Genomic DNA, 26,340 nt, shown 5'->3' on the forward strand with positions numbered 1-26,340 from the left:
ACAGAACCATAGATCTTTTTCTTTGGGATACACAGGGAAAAAGATCTTCGGTTTTGTGCCTTTGTCACATCAGCCGCGTACAGACCACGTATGATTTGCCACATGCATTCATCATTGTTCTAACAAAATATGATTAGATCATATACATAATAGTGTATATCATAAAGCTCACTGTAACATCTTAAAGAAGAAGAGAGAAAAGTAGAGAATGGAGAGCTAAGAGCTTTCTCTCTTATTACAAAATAAAAAAATTCTATATTGAATTTCTTTAATCGAACCTACACAAGTAATTATAGAAAAACAAAAACATCTTAAAGAAGAAAAGAAAAAAGTAGAGAATAGAGAGCTAAGAGCTTTCTCTCATATTAAAAATATATATATTTCTCTATATTGAATTTCTTTAATTCAACCTACACAAGTATTTACAGAAAATCAAAAATTAAAGAAGAAAAGAAAAAGGTAGAGAATAGAGAGCCAAGAGCTTTCTCTCATATTAAAAATATATATTTCTCTATATTGAATTTCTTTAACTGAACCTACAAAATATCTTAAAAGAAGATAAGGAAAAGGTAGAGAATAGAGAGATAAGAGCTTTCTCTCAAATTAAAATTATATATTTCTCTACATTGAATTTCCTTAATTGTACCTACACAAATATTTATAGAAAAACAAAAGTAAACTCCTTCTAGAATGAGAAACCTTATCCCATAACAATCTACTCCTAATTAAACTAGTATTCTTTAAACAAACTCCTAATCAAATTTTACTTTCTTTTGAGACTCCTAATTAAAATTTGACTTCGAAATAAATCAATCCTAATAAAATCCCACTAAACAATTAAATGTTAACAACTTACTGTCTGAATTCTTAGTCACGCTAGTCTAACTCAAGTAATAATAGTTTGTGACATGGTGTTGTGAGTCTCTTATGGAATAATTTTATCTAGAGAAACATTTTTCTTACTAACTTAGTAAAGATTTTAAGCCTTACTAAAAGTGATTTTGCTCAAATGGATTATTACCACATTAGCAATCCAACATCACAACCCTCTAAATTTCATCGAAAAACTCAAATCAAAAGAAGAAAAACAAAATCAAAAAACAATTTTTTTGGACTTGATCCAAGATTTTTAAAATGATCGGCCATTGAACTTCCACCTAACTCCAAAATTTAAAATTTAAATTCAACGGTAAAAAATAATTTTTTTGAATTTTCATCAAATTTCATTAAAAAAAAAATTTCTCTACAATCCTAAAGAATTGGATCATGTCCTTTGTATGTCACAAGGTGAACCCCAAGGACCATTAGTAAGGGTGAAGTCCTTACTAACCTAGTAAGGCTAATAGGATTCTTTGGTCATCCACACAAATATTCCACATGGCAGAAAAATAGTAGGGCTAGAGAACATGGCTTTTAAACTCATCGAGACCGAGACGTATCGTGCGAGTTAACTCGAAATCAGAGCTGAACGAAACCAACTCACAAAGTCATTTTTTGACCGAGATTTAGGACGTTCAATTTTTCGATTTGTCTCATGAGACATCTCAAAAGTATCGGAAAACTCGTCCAAGATGACTCGATATCTGGCCTGGACAAGGCGAGACGCGAAACCAAATTTTAAAATCATGCTAGAGTAGCGTTTAGGTTTGTACTGCCAGTCCGGAGCCCCCATCCTCCCTCCAACTAAAGCAGCTGCATTTCAACCTATATAAATGCAAAATGTGCAATCACCGTCTATTGGGCCCAACCGACAGCATGTAATGGACTGAGAGATGGGACCCATAAAGTTGTGGGCCCTATTTGTAGCCTTAGAACACGATGTTAAAAAACTGGGTCCACTTAATGTATGGTAAACGATGCTTACGGTCTATCTTACGTACCATGTATACTGCGCGACAAATGGAGATTGGAGAGTTTTATACGAAGACGTATCTTGATAAAGAGACGTGTCGCTCTCTCGATACTTCCACGGAACTTGAAGAATTTCGTGCACGCGTGTCAGTACCTCTGGGACACGCAGCAGACCAAAATTGCCGATTGCCAACTATTGAATTGTAGCTTGGTTCTGATTCATAACTGAACTCCACAAACGTGACTCGAAATTCACTCTTCCCTTTTAGGATTATTAAAAAGGGGATTATGGTAATATTTTATTTCGAGTTTTTTTTTTTTTTTTTTTCAAGGAAAACGTTTGAAATTGACATCGTATATCGAGATACAAGTGAGACATATCTATGCTTCTATGCATATAAAATCCAATGATTGAGATTTATGAATATCTTAATAATACAAATCTCGAAAATATTTATCCAAATTATAAATCTCAATCAATAGATTTTGCATTTAAAAAATTGAGATATTGTGTTTTTTTTTTCATGAATCATGGTAAAGAGACAAGAAGGGATCACACCATAAGCCAATAATAGTCCATAGATGTCGCCTCCAAAAAACTTGTTTAAATAATAATATTACTTATGATGTTTATTTATAACATAAGTGGTGTGCTGATATCGGAGCAGCCCAATAATTAATGCAGGAGTTATTAGGTGTTTAGGTCCGTAAAATGCGCCGAAAGATTGTAGCAGGTGGCATCATCAGGATTTGGGGCCACTGAATAACAATGATCCGAGAACATGACAGCACATCCCATTTATTTATTTATTTCAAGTTCCGAACTTGTTGGCGAGTAGGGACTTTGGTTGCCATTGCCGACGGCCCGCGCTTTCTTCAATTCTTCTTTAAAGACTCTCTCGTGGCCGTTGCGCACGTTAACGCTGAACACCTGGGGGGCGCACGTTAGCGTTCTCTGTTACAGGCCCTGATCTCTGTTTTCTCTTTCTTTCGAGAGCAAATATATAAAAGAAAGAGAGAAAACAGAGAGACAGAAATAATGGAAGGTCTCTGTTTCAAATCAGGGCTTAATGGGTTCTCTACTTCGATCTCCTACGGTGGAGGAGGCATAGATTACCGTAAACATACGGCTCAAGTTAGCTCTTTGGGACGTTCTGCGAGTGGGGTATCTTCTCACGCGAATGAGATTTCTATGGAGAACTCTAATGCTACCGAACCGCTTCAGAAAACTTCTTCGTCTTCGAGATTTTCTTTTGTTGATCCTTTGAGATCTTTGTGGCCTGGTGGAGGGAAGAGAAATGACGGAATTACCCTTGATGATGTAGTTATTGTTGATGGAAATGGAGAAGAAAGCGAGGAGACTGGTATGGGAGGAGGAGAAGAGAACGAACCGATACGATCTGAAGAACGAGGAGAGAATTGGGTTCTGAAGATTTTGCATATTAGGTCTCTTTGGAAAGAAAAAGGGGGAAAGAGTGATGCAGATGTAGTGGAGGCAGAGGAGAAGAAAGATGGTGATGTGGCGGAGAATGATCGACGCAGGGGGTGTTCTTGTTGCGACGATGAGGAATCTGAAGAAGAGGAGGAAGTAATGGAGTTCGATAGGGATTCATTCTCAAGGTTGCTTAGGCGGGTGACATTGGCAGAAGCGAAGCTATATGCACAAATGTCATATTTGGGGACTTTGGCGTATAACATTCCCAAAATCAAGGTAGCCAGTTTCCAATTTTTAAGTTTTTTTTGTTGGTTTTTCATATACGAAGGTGCAAATCAAAGAATCTCTATTTTTAAAGTATTGATTTTTGCAAGAAAATTTTCATTTAAAGGTTGGTTTTGGTTTGATAAATGGCTATTTGAAACCTTAGGTCAAGGCACCCAATTTTGAATTTTAAGTTTTTGGCTGAACTTTTCATATATGAATGTTTATATGTGCAAATCAAAGAACCCCATCTTCCAAGTTTTGATTTTTTTTCTTCTTGCAAGAAACTTTTCATTGAGGTTGGTTGGTTTTGGTTTGGTAGATGAGCATTTGAAACTTAGGTCAAGGTACCAATTTGTGAATTTTTGCCTTCAAGCATAATTTTAATACGATGAATCACAAACCACAACCAAGGAAGCCATTTTTTTTCCCTGTTTACTGATTTTCTGGTGGAACAGTTTCATTTGCGGGAATTCGTTTTGATGGATGTAAGTTGGATGCATGGGCATTCGGTGAAGATTCCCATTTGCACAGAATGATTTGCCAGCTTTTAAAATTTTTGTGGAAAAAATCGTTGAGGGAGGCTATGATCTATATGTTTGACATACAATAAATATTGTATCCATTTTTGCATAGATTTTAGTTCATCTGTAGCTAGAAATTTTCATATGGAGACTATTTTATAATATAAAAAAGTAGTAGTTTTATTTTTTGCAATTAAAACTTTTGTTATTGGGGAGCTCTCCATATAATGAGTGTGTACTGGACTCTCAAGTCAGGGGAACCTATTTTTAAATAAAGTAACTCAATTACCTCCCCCCACCCTCGCTTCCCCTAAAACCTTAGAGGTTAGTTGGAAGAAATTTATGAATCCAGATTTTATTTTGAGTTATTTGTATTCCATTGCTAAATCAAGGAACTTCTTTAAATTTTTTAGATTTGAATGGAGCTTTCATCTGTAAAGGTTTTGTTTAGATTGTCTATATTCAACTTGAGCGAACTCCCTATTTTAAGGCGTTCTATATGAGGATCTTTATTAAATTGATACGGGTACACATGTTAGAACGCAGATACGGAATCATATTCCATGAATCTTGAAGTCTTGGTAAGTTTTTTTTTTTTTTAATTTACGTAAAACACGGTACTTATTTTGTGTTTGATTCATACAATTTTTATCATATTTTTAAAGACGAGAATGCATACATGTAATGCTATATTTGCTACATAGAATATTTTAATTGGAAAAGGTAGAACTTATAGTCTATGGCATATGTTTGTTAATCTTGCAAGAAAAGAAAAACCAATAAGAAACACTGAAGAAATTCACCAAAATCCATGGAGTGGTTAGAATCTAACACTAGTGTCCAATAATAGTAGTTCAACATTTTAAAAGAATCCATGCAATCTGATTAGATATGGTTCGAGGATGTATCTCCCTCACCCAAATCAATTTATCCATTTTCAAATATTTGTAGAACTTCACAAAGAGAGTCTGTTTTCATGTTCTAGGCTCTTTATTTATTTATTTTGCTTCATTTCAGGCAGGGAATCTCCTAAAATATCAGGGATTGCGTTTCATGACGTCCTCAATAGAGAAGAAAGCACAATCCATGAATGCTGAAAAAGAGCAAACCTCAATCCAAGTTCAAGACACAGAAGAGAAGCTAGAGAAGAAAGTGGAGGAGCAGAGGAAGAAGAAGAATGGATACCGGATAAGTGCATCTGCTGCTTATAAGATAGCTGCCTCTGCTGCTTCCTATGTCCAGTCCCACACAAAGAGCATTCTTCCCTTCAAACCCTCGAAAGCTGAAAGAGGAGAAGAATCACCTGAGGGAGGCAATGGAACTAATGAAAATTCTGAAATAATGAGCTCAGAAGTGGCTTCTTTTGTGGCGACTACTAATTCTTTGACAGCTGTAGTAGCTGCAAAAGAGGAAATGAGGCAAGCTGTCGCAAAGGACTTGAACTCGGTGCATTCTTCACCATGTGAGTGGTTTATATGTGATGACGACCAAAGTGGAACGCGATTCTTTGTTATTCAGGTAAAGAAGAATTCATTGGAAATTGGAAAGTTGTAAAAATAATAATAATAATCCATTTTTTTAATTAGTTTTGTTAGTTCTGATGTATTTGGTAGTGGTCTTAAAATATGATTTTGAATGTCTTATGTGTAGGGTTCCGATTCATTGGCTTCTTGGCAAGCAAATCTACTCTTTGAACCAATTCACTTCGAGGTAAAATTTGGATGCGCTTCCAAACCTCATCTGTTTATTTTCTAGGGTGTCTGTTTGAGCTAAGTAATGATCTTACAATTGTACCTTTAGAATTTATCGTCATGTTACAATTGTACCTTTCGGGATACTTCCTGATTCATCTTATTATAAGACCACCTCTTTGTTTCGATCTAAATAAGGGAAGGATCCATCTTTGTAATGTAGGGACTAGATGTGCATGTTCACAGAGGTATTTATGAGGCTGCCAAAGGGATCTATGAGCAGATGTTGCCAGAAGTACATGCCCACTTAAAGTCTCTTGGTGACTCTGCAACCTTCCGCTTTACTGGCCATTCTTTAGGGGGAAGTTTGTCGCTCCTTGTAAATCTGATGTTGCTGATCCGGGGTGAAGTGCCATTAAGTTCCTTGCTTCCTGTTATAACATTTGGTGCACCGTCCATAATGTGTGGAGGTGACCAACTACTTCGCAGGTTGGGGTTGCCTCGGAATCATGTTCAAGCCATTACCATGCACCGAGACATTGTACCTCGGGCCTTCTCTTGCAACTACCCCGATCATGTAGCAGAACTTCTCAAGGCTGTTAATGGAAACTTCCGGAATCATTCATGTCTTAAGAATCGGGTATAATCTTTAGTCCATTTTAATGTCATTCTCATCCTGACATCTACAAGGTATTTAATGATTTGGTGAAGCTAAGACATGATATGCTTGTTGTCATGGGAAACAAAATTTGTCATGGGAAACATCAAGTTCTGTAAGACTCACTGATCAAGTTTGGAAAATTGACATGGACCAACTTCAACGAGTCTGCTATATCCAACTGAACAACAAAATGAAAAAAAATCTGCCTTATATTGGTCTAGTTGTTCTGACATTTTTAGTAGTCTGACATTACTTGAGTGACTTGTCATCTACAGAAGTAAGAAGTGCTTCTTTTTGGTTCCCATTGAAACTAAGTTGATTTCTATTAGTATCCGAACCTTCATCATATTGCTTGACATATCTTAGCATAGCCCCATTACGTGCTGTAGAACTAAATAAGCAAACGAACAAACAAAAACTGTCTTATCATGCAACCCATTATGTATAAAACATAATTTTAGGGTTTTTCTGAATCCATATCAACTTTGCTAGACACTTTTTTGTATCCATCTCGGGTTCTGAAACTTGTATGTGTTTTATGTCTTGTCTTGAAACAGAAACTACTATATGCACCCATGGGGGAGACTCTGATCCTACAACCAAATGAGAAACTCTCTCCACACCACCACCTCCTCCCATCTGGTAACGCCTTATACCTTCTAAGCTGTCCTTTATCAGAAACTGGGGATACAGAGAAGCTACTCCGCACTGCACTGACTGTGTTCTTGAACTCGCCCCACCCACTTGAGATCCTAAGTGATAGGTCTGCATATGGCTCTGGTGGTGCCATTTACAGGGATCACGACATGAAATCCTACCTGAGATCTGTTCGTGGAGTTATATGTCAGGAGCTCAAACGCATCAGGAAGGCCAAGAGAGAGGAACGCCGCCAAGTTTGGTGGTCACTCATTGCTCCTAGAGGCATTCATTCTGGTATAGTCGTGGGCAATGCGACTCAGCATGAGTCAGGCTTCTCTGGAGTAATCAAGACTGGGAGTGAGTCTTTGAAACGGTTCAGCAGGCTTGTTGTGTCACAGCACATGCATTTGCTTCTTGTGCTCTTCTTCCCCGTACGGTTGTTACTTGTGGGGGTGTATAACATCATTAATTTCCGCTGAAACGAGAGGTTCTGAGTGCCTGTGTTCTTGTGGCCTTAAGGATAGAATGGCATGGTGGTTCACCATTCATTGGCTTTAGAATTAGTTATTTTCTTTGGTTTGAGATGGGAAAAATTTGTCAAATTAGTGAGATAATGTAAAGAAAAAGCATTAGAGCATCATTGAAACACTAGAAAGATTAATACCCTTTGGGGTTACAGTTTGAAAGAATACAACCCATCATTTAGTTTGTAAAGCTCTTTTGGTACCTGTCATGGTTACCAATCTCCAAAACGAGGTTTATTCCATAATTTTTGAAAAAAAAAAAAAAATTCAAATTGTCTTCTAGGGGAAAAGACTAAGAATTTTGTTTAATTACATTTTTGGAAGTAATTTGTTTAGATTGATATTTACAAAAATATTCAATAACAAAAGAAAATTCATTTCCATTTTATATAAATAAATTTAAAAAAAAAAACAATGACAATACTTTTCACGTCAAGATGTGCGGTGAGGTACAATCTTGACGTCACTCTAGCATGACTCAAAAAATAATGAGAATATTTTCATTGGGTTTGATTCGTAAAAATATAAATTCATGCATATATATATATATATAGGGGGGCGTTCAATGGCCAACTTTTTGGCAAAACATTTTTCAAAACATGAGTTAGAGGTTTTGGAATGGGCTGATTTTTGGTGAGGATGATCTCTATGGTGAGGAGATCATCATCACCAAAAATCAGCCCATTCCAAAACTTCTAACCCATGTTTACAAGCTGAAACATCGTGTACCGTCCATTTCTTGTAAACTGTTTTTGATGGGGTTAGAAGTTTTGGAATGAGCTGATTTTTGGTGAGAATGATCTCCTCACCAAGGAGATCATTCTCACCAAAAATCAGCCCATTCCAAAACCTCTAACCCATGTTTTGAAAAATGTTTTGCCAAAAAGTTTGCTAAAAAGTTTGCCCTTGAACGCTACCCATATATATATGGGAAATGTTCAGCAACAAACATTTTGACAAACATTTTGGCAAAACATTTTTCAAAATATGGGTTAGAGGTTTTGGAATGGGCTGATTTTTGGTGAGGATGATCTCTACGGTGAGGAGATCATCATCACCAAAAATCAGCCCATTCCAAAACCTCTTACCCATCAAAAATGGCTTACAAAAAATGGACGGTCCACGATTTTCCAACTTGTAAACATGGAGCTAGAAGCTTTGGAATGGGCTGATTTTTGATGAGGATGATCTCCTCACCATAGAGATCATCCTCACCAAAAATCAGCCCATTCCAAAACCTCTAACCCATGTTTTGAAAAATGTTTTGCCAAAATGTTTGTCAAAATGTTTGTTGCTGAAAGGGACCCTATATATATATATATATATATGGGAAATGTTCAGCACCCTAAGTTTTACCACACACTTTAACAAACGTTTTTTGTCCTACATGGGTTAGAAGTATTGGAATGAGCTGATTTTTGGTGAGGATGATCTCTATGGTGAGGAGATCATCATCACCAAAAATCAGCCCATTCCGAAATGTTTAGCCCCATGTTTATAGGTTCAAAAATCGTGGACCGTCCATTTTTTGTAAATCATTTTTGATGGGGTTAGAAGTTTTGGAATGAGCTGATTTTTGGTGAGGATGATCTCCTCATCATAGAGATCATCCTCACCAAAAATCAACCCATTCCGAAACTTCTAACCCATGTAGGACAAAACGCATTTGTTAAAGTGTGTGGTAAAACTTAGGGTGCCGAACGGGACCCTATATATATATATATATATGGGTCCCGTTCAACACCAAACATTTTAGCCAACCATTTTTGTCTTAAATGGGTTAGAAGTTTTGGAATGGGCTGATTTTTTATGAGGATGATCTCTAAATGGGTTAGAAGTTTTGGAATGGGCTGATTTTTGTTGAGGATGATCTTTACGGTGAGGAGATCATCCTCACCAAAAATCAGTCCATTCCAAAATTTATAGTCCCATGTTTACAAGTTGAAAAATTGTGAACCGTCCATTTTTTGTAAACCATTTTTGATGGGGTTAGAAGTTTTGGAATGGGCTGATTTTTGGTGATGATGATCTCCTCACCGTAAAGATCATCCTCACCAAAAATCAGCCAATTCCAAAACTTCTAACCCATGTTTTGCTAAAATGTTTGCCAAAATGTTTGGTGCTAAACATTTCCATATATAGGGAAATGTTCAACACCCTACACTTTACCCTATGCTTGCCAAACGTGTTTTGTCCTATATGGGTTAGAAGTTTTGGAATAGGTTGATTTTAGAAGATCATCCTCACCAAAAATCAGCCAATTCCGAAATTTCTAGCCCCATGTTTACAAGTTGAAAAATTGTGGATCATCCATTTTTGTAAATCATTTTTATTTAGAAGTTTTGGAATAGGCTGATTTTTGGTGAAGATGATCTCCTCACCATAGAGATCATCCTCACCAAAAATCAGCTTATTCCAAAACTTGTAACTCATGTAGGACAAAACACGTTTTGTAAAGCGTAGGGTGGGAAACAGGACCCATATATATATTTTATTAGTGAGCATGTTTTTAATGAGTTTAATAACTCGGTATTGACAGGTTTTAAACTCAGGTCTTTGATATCATCACCCAAAAATTTTACCAATTAAACTAACTGTTACCTGTAATTTTACGCACAATATAACATCAAATCAAACCATATAGGGCATTTTGTGACCCTTACTCGATCCAAATTTAATGGACTACAGATTTTAGAACTCAGACCCATGCTCATGGGCCCAAGATCAAGATCCTAAACTACATTTTTTCAAATGGGTCGGGTTGGGTTAGCCCATTTGGCATAAGGACATTTTTATTTTTAAATGTAAGAAATATGGACCAGATCCTCTATTTGTACGCAAAATGTATCCTCACCCACTCTTACTTTAAAAAAATTAAGGTCTCGGTGGAAAGATAGATTTCTCTCAATTCTTTCTTAACCTCAAAATGTCAATTCTCCGTATAAAGTCAAGTCAATCCCACTCACGTTCCATCCACCTTCCTCTCTTTTATTTTATTTATTTGACCTTTAATTATTAAACTAATTTAATTTAATTAATATTATATTAAAAACTGATAGTCAGAGAGAGAGAGAGAGAGAGGAAATGATTCCCTCACATGTTGTGTCTGACATCATCATCTCTGGCCACGACACTCCCGTCTTTTCTATGTTCCCAACATTCAAACATCACATGCTCTTCTTCATAAATCCTTAACTCTTAACAAAATTTCAATTCTACCCCTACTTCATTTACATTCGATTTGGATATTGGAATTTAATTCCCACATGCTTTCTACCAAATTTCTTGAAATAGCCGGACAACACCCTATCTACAAATCTAAATGATCAATCCACATTTGTGAAAATTTCTCCGACCCAAGTTCAATCCTAAGTTGAGCTTGAATTCGAATAATTTAACTCAATCTTAATTTTAATTGAACTCTCAAGTCAAGAGTCTCGACAATCTTAACAAATTTGAGGGTCCAATTCAAAATCAACTAACAATGAGTGAAAAGGCCCACGAAAATTATAAAGAGAGAGACAAGGCAAGGAGTGTTCGATGTGGGACTAAACTCAACAAACCCAATTCAACCCGAATCTGATGCTGTATGAGAATGTATAAATATTTATTTGTATTTAAAAAAATTTAATTATTTATATTAGAAATCTAACAAGACTAAATGTTCAATTTCCCATTTGTAAAAAGATTCCTGATAATCTTGCTCACTTTTTCTGTATTCTCCCTTCCCATAATCATATAAAATCATAAATATATGTCCTTGTGTATCCTGAAATAATGGATCTACAATCATGTGAAGGGAGAGTACATAAAAGTGAACCGTATTATCACGACTCTTGAAAAAATTCTCATGACTTTGAATTACCATTGAAATAAAAGCAAAAAATCGAAATAGTAAGGTCATTTTAGTCATTTTGAAAGCCGGAATAGTTGAAAGGTTGAGTTGAGGGTGGGGGCACTCCAACTGTCTGACTAATGGTTATGCTGGTGGGTAATCGTGATACCTTTTCTTTTCAAGAAAAATATTATTTAAAATACTTCAATAATAGTTTAAACTAGAAATTAGTAAAAATTATATTTTAGGTTGCAAACCCAAAACAATACTATAATTTGAAAAAACTCCTCCTAATTACTCACAATATGTCCCATACCCAATCCCAATAACATAATTTACAAAACTTTCCTTAAGATAATCAATAGCACATGAATAAAGTCTGTTAAATTAATCATAAATTTTTGGATCTTTTAGAGTCATCATGTTGGACAGTTTAGAAGCATTGTGTTAATAAATTTAATGAATAGAGATGAGAATGATAGTATGGATAAATGAAAAGTTTAAGAAAGATAAAATAAGAAAACCAACACAATCAAGAAATGTAATAATAACTCCAATGAACAATAACTTAGAAGATAATCAACATAAATGGTGTGGGCATTGCAAAGGAAAAAATTCGCGATCCCTAAGATAATGACATGTGGCATCACAAAATGTTAATGAGTCGGGTAGCATATCTTACCAACCCGAAACATAGTCAAAAGTTCTGAAAGAAAAGTACTGAGCCTTAAGGTTGGGGTTGCTTTCGAATAATGCGTCGTTATATAAAATCTTTGATTTTTAGAAAATTGGGTGCTTAATTTGTAATGTCAGCTATTAGAATGATAGAGGGACGGAAAATGAAGTGAAAATCTAAAACAAAATTATGTTATCAGATTAAGATAGATACAGATCAGGAAACGTCCCAATGGATGAGATCTGGTCCTTGCATCTATAAAAGGCGTACCATCAAAGAGATATGCAATTCTTTAGTTAAAAAAACTCTTTAAGATTCTTATTTCTAACTTGGATGTTAGAGGTTCTGTGGTGTAGGGATTCATAAGGGAACGATCTAGGAGAGAAGGTTTTCAATCAAAATCACTAATCTCGAAGTGAATCACAAAAAAATACCTTTTACAGGCATACTCAACAAAGATCATGTATAATCTCAAATGAAAAAAAATAGTTAATTTGAAGGTCCAAAATAACGAGAAAACAACCCAAATGAGGGGAGTTTTTATAAATCAAGTTATTACAATAGAATAGTGAAAGAATGGTCAAATGTTGGAGGGGATTTCTTGCAAATGATGCTATAGTTGAGGGTGAATCTAAAATTTCTATGAATATGTAATATCGTATATTTTTAATTTGAAGTTGTGAGGACATGTTTCTTCACACATCCGCCACTCTCTCTCAAGTCTCAAGTCTCAATTCCTTTCCAGCTATTTTTTTAAACAAAATAATCTAAATAATTAACCAACTAAATTTTATATTTTATTTTTTAAAGGTCACATATTTAATTATGTATTTTCTGTCAGTTAGAGTTAGTTCGGGTTATTAAATTCCGAGCTCTTAGGCTTACAGCTTTGGTAATAAATTAATAACCAAAAATACCCCTATTAAAAAAATATGGTGTATCAGATTCAGACATCAAGAGTATCCAATGTGGGTAGATAGGGAGTGTCATTTTCGTAATTTTTTATAAAGAGTCTTTGAGTGTTTAGGTGAGAAGAGTTGGGCAAGTTTTCAGGCTTAAGTTTTGGCTTTATATGAAAGTGAGGATGAGAGAGAAGACAGACTTTTGGGGAAATCCTGATTGACAAGTCTAAACTCTGACATGTCCTCTGTTTTTATAAATATTTTTATCCTAAAATGCCCATTCATAACCATGATAAGGACATATATGTCCTACTGTCACGTGGCAGTTTTAGAATGAATTATCACAAATGACAATAGATAGCCACATTGGTGACTGTAATTATTCAGATCCAGCTATCATATTCTTTTGGACAGTTTGAATCATGACAGGTTTCCACTGTAGAGAAGGGAGGATTGATCATATCTTTTTAAGGTTGGGTCTAAGGTTATATCCATTCATTAATGTCATATAACTTTGGATTGTGATATGAGAATTTAAATTTTTTAGAATTTTTTTTTTCACACAAAAAATCAATTCGATATTTCACGGAAGACGTTACATTACGTATATTAAAACTTCCCTAATATGGGTATTTTTGTAAATTGGTGATGTTCTCAATACACGTGACATTCTGCAACTAGTCAAATTTGAATTTTATAAAAAATTAATGATTTTTTGACTCGAGTATTTTCAATCAGTTTGACCTAGTAAGAGAAGAGAACCGTTGATTTTTTTCTTGTATATATCTAAGAATTCTGATGAAAATGATCTACAACTCTATGGTCAGAAAATCATTGACTCTCTATAAAAAAAAATTCATTTATCTAAGAAAATTTCCCGTGTGATAAAACCTGAAGTGTGAGAAATTATGTAAGTTATTTAGATATCCTGATTAAATGTATGAAACTTATTTATGTTTTATGTATAAAATTAAATTAATTCAATTGTTATCAAATCGGGTTTGGACCCTAACATTGAGATCATATAAAAAACGATGTCCAGCAAGGATTCAATTTAATTTTTATCATATTAGATTCGGGTCCAATCAGAACCCAATTCATTGAGATGCCTAGGAGGAACATTAAGACACATGTGACCCTACTAGTGGAGGTCTAAAAGGATGCCAAGAGATCTTTTCATAAACAAGCATGTAAACGTGTCCACAAATTTTGAAACCATATGGTTAATCCTCTAAATCTAATTTGAGTAAGGTAATAATAATCCTACCCTACAAAATGTTTACAATAAAGGACTTCAGCCCAAAAGCATGAAGTAAATATAATTTAAATTTAAATAATTAAAAAAATTAAATCTATCAAAATTGACATTAAATTTATTATGTATTAAGACCGAAGTCGACAATATTACTGAAAGTTTAACAAGGTCTTCTAAACAAACAAGAAGAAGACCCAGAAGATTATGATCATTCTTTCCGTGATATAAGATATAATTTTCAACAAGATTTGTTTAGCCAACCCCAAATCTTTTGAATGAGATATCAACGAGGAGATGACAAGTCAAAGATGACAAACTTGGGGCTATGGTTATGAATCCGAACCCCTTCCAGGTGCCACGAACCTATCTTTGAGCTTTGTCCTTCAGTTTTGGATCCGGATCCACACCGTCGGGGCAGTTACAAATCCACTAATTGAATCATAGATGCTTCCAAAATCTAAACTACAACCAATACCATGTTCTATAATTGCAGTTTGGTCCCCAAAAAATCAATAATGTCAGTTGGTCCCCACTATATGGATAGAAATATAGATAGTAAAGAAGATGAGAATCAAAGCAGGAAGAGTAAACCCATCTCTGCAAACAATATCCATCATAAATGTGACCCCATTAATTGAAAAAGGAGAAAAGATGAAACATTAAGCTAAAATCCAACCTAGAGAATCTGTACATCTACAATTCTACATAACATAGAGAAAGAGATCCAAAACAAACAGATTAAAATAACCCAAAAAAAAGAAAAGACCAAGTAACTAATAGGGGAAACTAACTACATAGAAGGGAGAGAGTAGTAAAAGGTGACAAAATTTCCTGGCAGTTGTTTTTGTACAATCCCCCGGCCGGCCAGCCGCCAAATCTGATGATCCGATGACCCACATTTTATTCTGATGATCAGCAGCTCAATGCCTCATACTTCACTTGAATCGGACGGTTAAAACTGGCCTGAGATATTAAGTTTCCAACCACAGAGATGTCACGGCAGAAAACCCCTTGAAAAACTGATGACGCAGTGCTGCTAGTGGGCTTTGGTAATTCAATGCTGCTTAGATTATAATCCGATGAACTTTTCAGGTTCTTATCTTGAATTTGCACATTGGGTTTTCTTAATTCTTCTTCTAATTTTGCTTCAGTGACTGTAACTTGGATTGCTGCTGACGCTGCTTGTAGGGCAGCTGTGGCCTTCTGCCTCTGCTTCTCCGCTACTTCCTCGTCCATGATTGTGGCCATCACACTGGAATACCCCTTTTGTAACAATCGATATAGCAACAATGCAGACATCCTCGCTTGGTCCTTAACCGAATCAAGATCACGATCTTCAACAAAGTCACACCGATCAACAAAATTAGTGGCCTTATCTGGCCTATGTCGTAAACAAAGAAGTAAATGTGCTCGTTCCAATTCCGATCTCGAGCACCCTCGTCTTAACCCAATCAACCCATAGTAATCCACATTGCCCGTCTCTCCCAATGCAACCCTTTGCCTCAATTCCGGGATCTTTGAGGTGAGGGCGCGGAGATTGCCCGCAACATCTGGGTACCTCACGTTATGTCGCTTCCATGAAGGACCAGGGAGCTTTCGATTGCGTAGAATAGAGTCGTATAAGAGCTTTAAGTGCTCAAGATCACGAAGGCAATCTGGGAAACATCGAATTGTTTCAAGGAGATTAGCCCGTGTAGAAAGGGCTGGAATACAAGTAGGATCCAGTGCAAGGGTTCGATTGCAATCCGCAATCGCTTCTGCAATTCGACCTGCAGCACGATACGCTGTCGCTCTATGCATATAACATTCAGCAAGGAATCCTTGTGAGGTCCCTCGACGAGAGTCAAGGATCTTTGAGAAGTGACGAATGGCCTCGGAGTAGATGCCAGCGTCAAGGGCAGCAAGTGCTGCGGTGCGACGACGAAGGAGAAGCTTAATGTGGCCAAGGAGTTGTGACACCCTCTCGGCTTCTGATGGTGGCGGTGTTATTGGAGGATTGGTGTTGTTCATATCAGTGCAAGTCGCAATATTGGAGAAGGTGAAGCTATCGTCCGACCAACAAACACTTTCCCGTCGAAATGCTGCCGTAGAGAGGCGTTTTCCTGTTTGAAGGAGAGCCATTGCATCTTCCAATAACCCAAGATGGCAACAAGCCTCACCCAAGACCAGGTACCTGTGTTACAGAGAGTGAGAAACTGATCTGATCATCTAAACCAAAAGATTCACCATCATTGGTTCAAGTTCAATATATAAAAAAATTTAATTTTTATCCTAAATTATTGTATTTGGGCATCGGATTCGCATACAAAATAAACAGATAAGAAATATACCAGAAAAGTCTGGTTTTTCTCCAATGGGTCAGATCACATTCCACCATAAACCCATGATTGATTCAAGTTCAACAAAAAGTTAAATTTTTATCCTAAATTATTCTGTTTGGGAATCGGATTCGCATAAAAATAAAAATAAAAAGAGAGAGAAGAAGAAATATTCCAGAAAATGTATGGTTTTTCTCCAATGGGCCAGATCACATTCCACTATAAACCAATTATTGATTCAAGTTCAACAAAAAAGTCTCAATTTTTAACCCAAAGTAGTGTGTTTGGGCATAAAAAATTAAACAGAGAAGAAATATACCTCCATCGGCCTTCCTTTTCGCAGTTTTTACAGAGCCCAGCCATGACCTTCCTCTTAAGATCAGAAACAGAGAAGCACTTGAACGAGTGGTCTCGATCGTATGAATCGGAAGATGAGGAGTTATCAGAGAGAAGCTTAACTCGCTCTCGAGAGAGCTGTTGAGAAGCGTTATCAGATGAAACAGAGGAATCCTCAGAAACCATTTTAAAGCTAGGTATGTGTTCTTGAAGCATATCGGCTATCTCTTTGTAGCGGCGAAGGTAGAGAAGAGATCGTGCTTTCAGTTCTAAAGCGGTTTCAAGACGAGGATAGAGAGCTAGGGCTGCATCGAGAATATTAATGGCGGAAGCAATTTCTGACTGGTCTTGAGTTGCTATTAGGGCTCTTGCGTCTCTCACATATTTTTCTACAATCTGTTAAAACAAACGAGAAAAAAAAAAATCCAATCTTTATGAACTCTTCAACAAGAAATAAAGCTGAAGTAATGAAACCCGCCTTTAAAATTGCAAAAAACTTATTTAAAACTCTTAAGAACACAGATAACAGAACCCATTCCTTAAAAAATCTAAATTTCAAAAGAGAATAAAACCCCATTTCGATTCGCACCCCCAAATTACAAACTAACAGCAGAGAGAGAGAGAGGGAGAGACCCACCTTTCTATTGCTCAACCACCAATGCTTCTTCTCCCCACCAGCCAAAGATGGAGATGTTGCCATGGTTGCAAAGCCAGCAAGGCAGCAACCTTTCCTCTCAAACCCTCATTTTTCTCTCATCAGAAGAGAGAGACAGAGAGAGAGAGAGAGAGAGAAAGAGAGAGATGAGAGAAGGAACAGAGACACAGTTAGTGGCTTTTAAGCCAAGATTTCGAATGAGTAAATAAGTTGGCGGAGAGTGGAAAAAAAAAAAAAATTAAAAATAAAATAAATAAACAAATAAAGTTTCAATCCTTCAAATGCTTCGCTGGCAGATGCCACTCGCTTTCTTCTCTCTCTCTCTGTCTCACACGCTACCATCCACTCGACCTAGTCTCTAGGGTCTCTACACCCTACTGGCCCTACTGTTAAATTATTACTCATTTAATAACAAAAATTAAAAAAATAAATAATGAGGCCCACAACCTTGACTGCTTCAACCAGTAAAAATTAGACCTTACTGGATATAGCCAGTCACCTATCACGGGGTTTCAGGGTTCAACTACCGGGGAAAAAGATAAGACGCCAGCAAATTTGCTTAAAAAGAAGGCAAGAAAAGTGTAAAGAAGAATCGACTCTATTTTACCATTTTGTCCTTGTTGTTAATTAGGATGACTAATATATCCTTTTCAATGTCATTTTTCTTAATTTTTTAATTAAAGAGGGATTAAGGAAATGTTTTTCATTTACATGTAAGAGATGGGGAAATAAATAATTGAGATAGTACATGTAAAGCAATCAAAAGTCAATGAAACTTACATTCAACATGTGAAAGGCATGCATACTGAAGGTTATATTGATTACGTATACAAATTAGATAGAAAATAAAATTTTGTGGAAAAATTATATTATTATTCTTTGATGGAATAATCTTTTTCTTTTTGGACAAGAAATTTATTTGTTTGATGTAGATCCATCTGAAAAATAAAATACTATCCCCATGGAATGCCTCTAACCCTTAATTAAATCTTTTCATGATCATATAAGTTTCTTCTTCTTCTTTTATTTCTCCCCTCTTCTTCTTACAACCCTATTTTTTTTTTTCTTGTTTCTCTAAAAATAGAGGTTTAGCTTTCTTTGTCTTTAGGGTTGTCAACAGATACTTATCGGTTTGGATACAACAATATCTGAATTTGAAATTGAATCCGATGAATGTTCTAAAACTCTATCCAAATTCGAATCCGATTAGAATTTGAATAATTTTTATATTAAAAAAATAAATGTTTTCTTATTCAATTGATTTTTTTATTATTTAAAAAACCTATTATATATTATACTACGTATATAATAAATAAATCAAATAAAACAATATATATTATATATTATTTCGAATTGGATATTATCAGATTCGAAATGTTAATATCTGAATCCGTATCTGATAATGATTCAAATATATAAAACTATTCGAATTCGAATTCGAATCGGATTCAAATTTTCGACCATCCATGAACAATCCTATAAGTCTCTCTCCTTTCCCTTCTTCCTATATTTCTTCTTTTTATTTTATTTTGCAATTGTATTCATTTTCCTATGACTTGAAAAGGAAATTCTATGCAATTGAACAAACCTTGAGGAAAAGATTCAAAAGATTGTCTATTAAAATAATGTGTCGGTATTGGCATGCTTTCTTTTTTGGATAATTGGATATATTTATAAACAACAGACTGGGCTCATACCTAGGCTTTGCCCAGTCCATAGACCAAGGTCTTGTCCAAGGACTAGTCCTAAGGCACGTGCAACACCCACACATCACACACACCATGTAAGTGAGGGTGGGCCCTCACAAGTCACCCCCAGGAAATTAATGCTCTATTAGGTATCTAACTCACGACCTACAGACATTAGCAGCTTATAAGTTTGAAATTGCCATTGAGCCAACCCTTCAAGGTCGTTATTAGCATATTTACAATAACAAGTAAAAAAGTATTTTTGATAGAATTGAATAGAAGAGCAAGATTCGTTCAACAATCTAACTCCAACTTTTTTGGATAAGATGTTGATGATAACATAATGATGCGGAAACTAATCAACTACTCTTGATTGTTAGATCTATAAATCAAATTTTATTATTGAAAGAATATGACATTAATTTTGGATCATTTTTTCACATGTATTTTTTTTTTCCTAACCGAGTGTCCGCGCTTGCTTGCGCGCACCACGACTAATCTCGGGGAGGACTACCACAGCAACCCCCAGGTGTATCAACAACTCAACGTTGTAACTTTTAGGGAATCTCACTAGCGCATTTGAGAAGTTATAATTGTTCACTAGCACAATTCTTATTTTGCAATTTAGTAACACTTAAAGAGTTATATCTTCTATCAAGTTGTGTAATTTTTGATAATTTCTTTCCACATCGATCCATTTTATTTAATGGTATGATATGTAATCCAAAATGTCGACTTAAGAGCTGTCTGTTGCATTAATTGGTCCCACAAAACCTAACATCGATATATACATTACGTGTGGTCCATCATGTTTATTTTAGAAATTCACGATTGATTGCATGGTTGTCGTAACCAAGCAAGTTTTTTTTTCTATTTAAGGATAAAATTGAGTAATTTGAGAAGTATTAACTAAACTTAAGATTACTTGGAGAATGAAGGAAAGGTTGAGGAATGGAAAAGTGGGATATTTTGGTCATTAAAGTAAAAGTGGAAGGATGATTGGTAATACCAAGTTTATATATGGAGGAGTGAAAGTAACCCACTTCTCGTCAGGCACAAGAATCATACTTTTGTCTTTAATTTTTGCAACTTTTTTTTCCCACCCATATTATTATTTATTGAATGAGGGCACATGTAGATGGGTTTGTCTTAAAGTCTCTCCAACTTCCAAATCCCTAACCCCTTTAAAAGGATAACTCCTTCTATGTAGTGCCCACCTCATTCTCGTGCCACATCATTAATACATCTAACATGTGTCCACGTCATTTTGAAGATATTGGGTCCCACATTAGTAGGACATAGTCAATTGCCAAGCTCAGCATATGGTTGGTAGCACTCTAGCTGAGTTGTCAATGGGTTGGATTCGGATAGTTCTCCGAGGAACTGATCCAATCGAATAAAATCAAATCTAGATCCAAATCCAAATCACGACTTTATCTGATCATATGCTTTCTGAATCCTAATATTTGGATATAAAACCAACCCGAGGACAAATGGATCAGATCCCGATTGGATCAAATCTGATTGTCTAATGATAAGTCGATGCGGCAAAACATACGTGGTCTATGCACTGTTGATGTGGCAATTGCACAAAACCGTTGATCTTTTTCCCTTGTGTATCCCGAAGAAAAAGATCTATGATTTTGTGCCCTTGTCACGCCAGCCACGTATAGACCACATATATTTTGTTGCATCGATTTATCACAGCTCAATCTAATTCGATGTGATTTAGTATGTTCATGTATGAATATAGAGCACAAAATTTAAAAAATTCTAAATAGTTAAAAACAAAATTAGATTTTTCATTATCGTTAGATTTGAATTTTAAATTTGGGGTTCATGGCCATCCACTTTCAAAGCATAAATAAAATTTTAAAATTTATTTATTTATAAATATTTAAACTTCAATCCAGATCATTAAGTCTATGGGGATTATTAGGTGTCATTTGGCCAATGTGCCAACCACATGACTCAAATGAGGATCTTAATATTAGTTTGTCTTTTAATGACAAAACTAAACTTAGTGTCATCCAACAATAGTAATTTGGTGATATTTACAAAATTGTCCTTATATAATGACATCATAATTCTTGCTCTTTTGAAATAAGATTCAAGGATTACTTTCGAAAAGTATTAATAATAGAATATGATTTTTGTGGTAACTAATGTACAATGTAATAGACATTAACATCTTTCGCACTTTATATATTTGAGCCAAATATATAACGTAGTTTATATATTTACTTAGGGTCAAGTTTGCTTGCAAATGTTAGAGAATTGGATTGGGTTGATAGTTTGTGAGGATGATCTCTATGGTGAGAAGATCATCCTCACAAAAATCAGCTCAATCTGAAACTTGTAACCCCATCAAAAATTGTGGATCGTCGATTGTTTACTGAAAATTTTAAAATCACTTTTAGTGAACTTAGAAGTTTTTTATTGGACTGATTTTTTGTGAGGGAGATATTCTCCTCATAGAAATCATCCTCACAAAAAATCAATTCAATCTAAAACTTTTAAGCCATATAGGACAAATGCATTGGCCATTTTCTTACATGTTTGTATTATAATAATAATACTACTATTATTATTATTATTTTGATAATGGGGGTGTCTAAATATACGTTCAACTAGGGGGATCGGACGAACCAGAGTTGGAACCAAGGTCTATGGGATCCTCCTCTGGGCACGTGCAACACCACACACATCACACGCACCAGGTAAGTGAGAGAATGCCCTCAAGGATGGACCTGAGGAAATATTGTTCATACTGGGTATCGATACAACCTACAGACTCTCATCGCTTATCGGATTCGAAATATTGCTCGTACATGATATTAAATCAAGTTAATTTCTTTTGAATTGGAACATGGTTAATCTAAATCCTTCTAAATAATTATTGGATTGCATCATTCCCAACCCAAAGCCTCACCCCCAAACCCAAAATTATCTTATTAAATTTCAGGTATGATCCGATCCATTGTCAGTGTACTCCCAAGACCCATGAAAATAAGCTGCATGGATGGTAGGTCACCATTGATTAAAGATGACATATGAAGCAGTGTAAATATTTATGATTGGAGAAGTAGCCTAATAATTTAACATTTTGTGTAAGGTAGGCCATCTATGTGGCACACTTAAATGAACTAGGCCCAATTTGTAACTGAAAAAGTACACACATGGGTAGGTTTCTTCCACAAATGTTTTCTTCTCTACCTCCACTTAGGTCTACATGACAAATGCTTAAATCATTTGGGGGCCCACACATGGTAAATGAGTGTTATAAATCATTTTGAAGCCCACATTTTGATGAATCAGAACCCATTAGCAAGCTAGGTCAGGATCATCAATGCATATAGAGAGACATTTGAATGGGCTAGAGGGGGCCCACAAGAATCATAAAATGAATTTATTTTGTGAATCTCTTAGTTGTATACATGTACCACATAGTTGTATCTACAAATATGATTGAACCTTCCCCTTAAATGCACACCACAAACTATGTAAGCTACTCTGCTCCTAGTGGTCTTGGAGTGATGGGACCTCCTACTAATTAGGGTTTGGGTACCCTTCATAAATTGAACCATTTTCTATAACAGCCTTGTTTTAATAGGGGTTCAATTTTATTTAATAAGAGCATTAAATTTTGTTATTTTGTACTGTTTTGGAAAGATTTACTTCTCTGGTAATTTCTTAATTATTGACACTTTAGTATGGTTGTAGATTCAGCTTGGTTTGGCTGAACAATAGGACACCAAGGATGCATGCCACATTCTGGACCACAATGAATTTATTATTGCAACAAACTGTTTTCTAAAAATAAATAAATAAAAGAATAATGCTGAAGTGACCTCAAGATTCTACCTCATATCGCACATTCTAATGTGAAACGTGTGTAGTAACCCTAGATGCTTTTCGTTGAGATATAAGTCAAAAAGAATCTATGGTTCTTACATACTTTCAAGTCCGGATGTACAATCTTGAGGTCACTCCAACATGACTCTAAATAAAATTGAATCTGTTAGTTATTGGTTGAAAGTGGTTCTGAACTCGAGTCGTGGTATCAAAACTCATAAATCTTACCAATTTATCTATTTGGTCGCGTGAGTTGAATTTAAGATTATTTTCAGAAGATGATGATGATGATAAGCGTCATGCATGACATCGAAGTTGTCAGTAAATTTACTTGATAAGGTATGTGGTGTAAACCCAAGTACAAAACCCATCATCATCCGAGTTATTCATCTCGCTCACCCCCCCCCCCCCCCCCCCCTCCCCCCAAAAAAAAAAAAAATGAAGAAGAGAGAAAAACAGGTTAATGATTTCTAATACTTTGATTAAGTATTTTTCCTCAACAAATATTGCTTAAAATAAAAGAGGGTAACTTTTTTTTTTGTCCTTGATGAAAGATATTCAAAATTCAATGATTAAAAATCATCAATCATATTAAAATTTGATGTATAGGTCTGCTTAAAGGTGGGCCAAACAATTGTATAAAAGAAAAACTAAGACTTTGCTTAGTATGTTGCAAATGATTTTCTAAAATCAATTTTATTGATACTTGGTAACACAATGCAAATGATTTACAATGGAAAAAAAAAAAATGCACCGATCACTTAAATTCTCTAGAAATTTCAACAAATGATTTGCAACACAAAAGTAAAGTATGTAAATCATTTGTAAAATTATTTGACTCCAATCTATTCATATCAAAATTACTAAAATGCCTTTTATCAAGAAAATCAATCAAATTATAAAAATACAATTAGTACTTGGTACAACAATATACACACATAAATTTATAAAAACACCCAAGATACATTAAATTGCACACTAAAATTATAAAAATACCTCATAAAAAAACCTTTAAATTATAAAAAATAACCCTCAATACTTACTGCAATAAAACGCTTATTAATTTACAAAAATGCATCTCTTCATAACATTTACTTGCATATGAAAATTATAAAAATACCCTCGATCAATTTTATTACAAAATATCCATCATCATGAAGGTATTTTTGGAGATTCACATGCATGTTATTATAAGAAGTACTATAAGTATTTTTGTAATTGAATAGTTTATTTTACGGTGACTATACCTTTTGATAGGAATATTTTTGTAAATTCATATGTATGTTAATCTAGCAAGTACTGATGGTATATTTGTAATTTGAATAATTTATTTGATTAGGTTGAACAAGTTATTATTTTTTTCCTTGTTTTATATTAATAAGAAATCACAATGAAATTTTTTTATTGTAAATATCAACTAATCACCAAAACAAAAAAATAATTAATTAATTTAAAAATTCACGAGAGATTTCCCAATGGTTACCAAACAATAGTAGATCTTTCAGTACAAATGATTTGTAGTGTATCAAGAAAGAACTAGATTGTTTTGATGTATCAAATTAGATCAGATCGATATATTAGATACTAATATAAAATTAAGAGATTTATTCCCTCAAAAGAACCCAAGAAGCTTTTTATATGGATATTGCATGTTAGGGTATCCTCCAACTAACATGGGTTACCCAATATAACTGCTTTTATTGCGCAACTTATAATGGCATAAGGCATATGTGGACTTTGTGTGAGTTTTATTACCTTTTAAAAGGAACCCCATCTTCAAAGTTAGGGTATTTATACTTAATAAACATGTACCTTATACAAAGGGTAAGCTTTACATATTAAGGGTATCTTTAGTTACTTAAATGGAATAATAATTATAATATAAGTTGAGGTTTATTTGATAATAGTTAAGCATTCTCCTTCTCCAGAGTTGTCTACTCTCAAGGGAGCAAGTTTATGAGAATTCCTAAAGATTCTCTTATCAACTTAGATAATGACCTTATTGTAACATTATATGTTTATTTCATAATTTGCATATAAACCTTATTATAGTGTCGTCGCCAACCAATGGGTGCTCATTATTGTAGCCAACCAACGACTAGCTTGATTGAGGTTGTTAAGTGTTAATTATTGATGATAATTTAGCTAAGTGAGGGTTTTTAGTTTAATATCATTTAGATATGAACATTCCATAGGTTTCGTTGAAGCAACGTCCAATGTAATTTCAAGCATTTAAGATATTGGGTATTTTTATCGAAATTGACAAGTATTTTGTCGAAATTATCGGTTCAAACATGTTTTTATTTATAATAATAAAAAAAGCACCTATTCACAAAATCGTAGATCATTTGCCTTGAGATACATAGAACCATAAATCTTTTTCTTGTGTATCCCAAGGTAAATGATCTACGGTTCTGTGATGGGGGTGTCAGATTATCAGGACTCTTTGAGTTATAATTTCAACCAAACCAATAAGTGATAAACTCTAAAACCTAATGGACATTTTAGAAGCGAAAGTGCATTAATGTCGCAACCTCATATCGAATGATTTGGCTTAGTTAGTACTATGATCTCAAATTCAAAATTTCTCGAATCCTTTTGTGATTCTTGAATACGAAAGGCACATTATAGTGTCACACATCCAATTTATATTGGTTTGAGCTCAAATAATTGGATGTTGGAGCATTATTGGTTATCCATTAACACCACTTTAATTTCATCCCTTAAAAGACACCAATCATAAAGAGCGATTGCTGAGTTGACTCACTTATTCTCAAGCACCTATTACAACTGTAAAATGTTTTTAAGCCATGTGGTCTCTTTGGTTTCAAAACTTTTGGAATCTTTTTCCATCCCACACTCACGAGCACTACTTTAACAAAGTTCTCTTTAAAATGGATGAAAATACCTTCCTTATCCTTATCATTTAAGAAAGGCACAAAATGATAATTCGTATCTAGGGCTGGCAATGATCCGAAATATACCTGATAACTGGTCCGAATCGATCTGATCTTAAAAAAAAATGAAATATCGGATTTTCGGATCAGATTCGAATCTAGTCCAATCCGATCCAAACATATTTTAATAATTTTTTTTTTATTCTTAATTTCATATAAATACATATAGATAAAATGTTTTAATCTTTTTTGTTTCCCTCTATTTTTGTAATTGGAAAGTGGGTTTTTTTTAATTTTATATTATTTAAATTTTTTGAACATTGATCATTTGAAA

General features: G+C 34.8%; 2 protein-coding genes across 2 annotated transcripts; one reads left to right on the top strand and one right to left on the bottom strand.

Annotated features, from left to right (window-relative positions):
• Positions 1-2,673: 2,673 nt before the first annotated feature.
• On the top strand, positions 2,674-7,779 carry LOC147402508 (phospholipase A1 PLIP2, chloroplastic-like). Its single transcript, XM_086444183.1, has 5 exons — positions 2,674-3,562; positions 5,092-5,592; positions 5,725-5,784; positions 5,989-6,405; positions 6,984-7,779. The coding sequence occupies exons 1-5, from the start codon at positions 2,891-2,893 to the stop codon at positions 7,542-7,544; spliced, it is 2,211 nt and encodes a 736-aa protein (XP_086300309.1). The 5' UTR covers positions 2,674-2,890; the 3' UTR covers positions 7,545-7,779.
• Positions 7,780-14,866: 7,087 nt separating this feature from the next.
• Positions 14,867-17,752, bottom strand: LOC147402509 (uncharacterized). Its single transcript, XM_086444190.1, has 3 exons — positions 17,549-17,752; positions 16,895-17,307; positions 14,867-16,430 (listed from the first exon to the last, which is right to left on the bottom strand). The coding sequence occupies exons 1-3, from the start codon at positions 17,609-17,611 to the stop codon at positions 15,170-15,172; spliced, it is 1,737 nt and encodes a 578-aa protein (XP_086300316.1). The 5' UTR covers positions 17,612-17,752; the 3' UTR covers positions 14,867-15,169.
• Between the last annotated feature and the right edge of the window lie 8,588 nt (positions 17,753-26,340).

This window comes from Akebia trifoliata, chromosome 5 (genome assembly GCF_017979445.1).
Source record: "Akebia trifoliata isolate Shusen 1 chromosome 5, ASM1797944v1, whole genome shotgun sequence".
In the NCBI taxonomy this organism is placed as follows: domain Eukaryota; kingdom Viridiplantae; phylum Streptophyta; class Magnoliopsida; order Ranunculales; family Lardizabalaceae; genus Akebia; species Akebia trifoliata.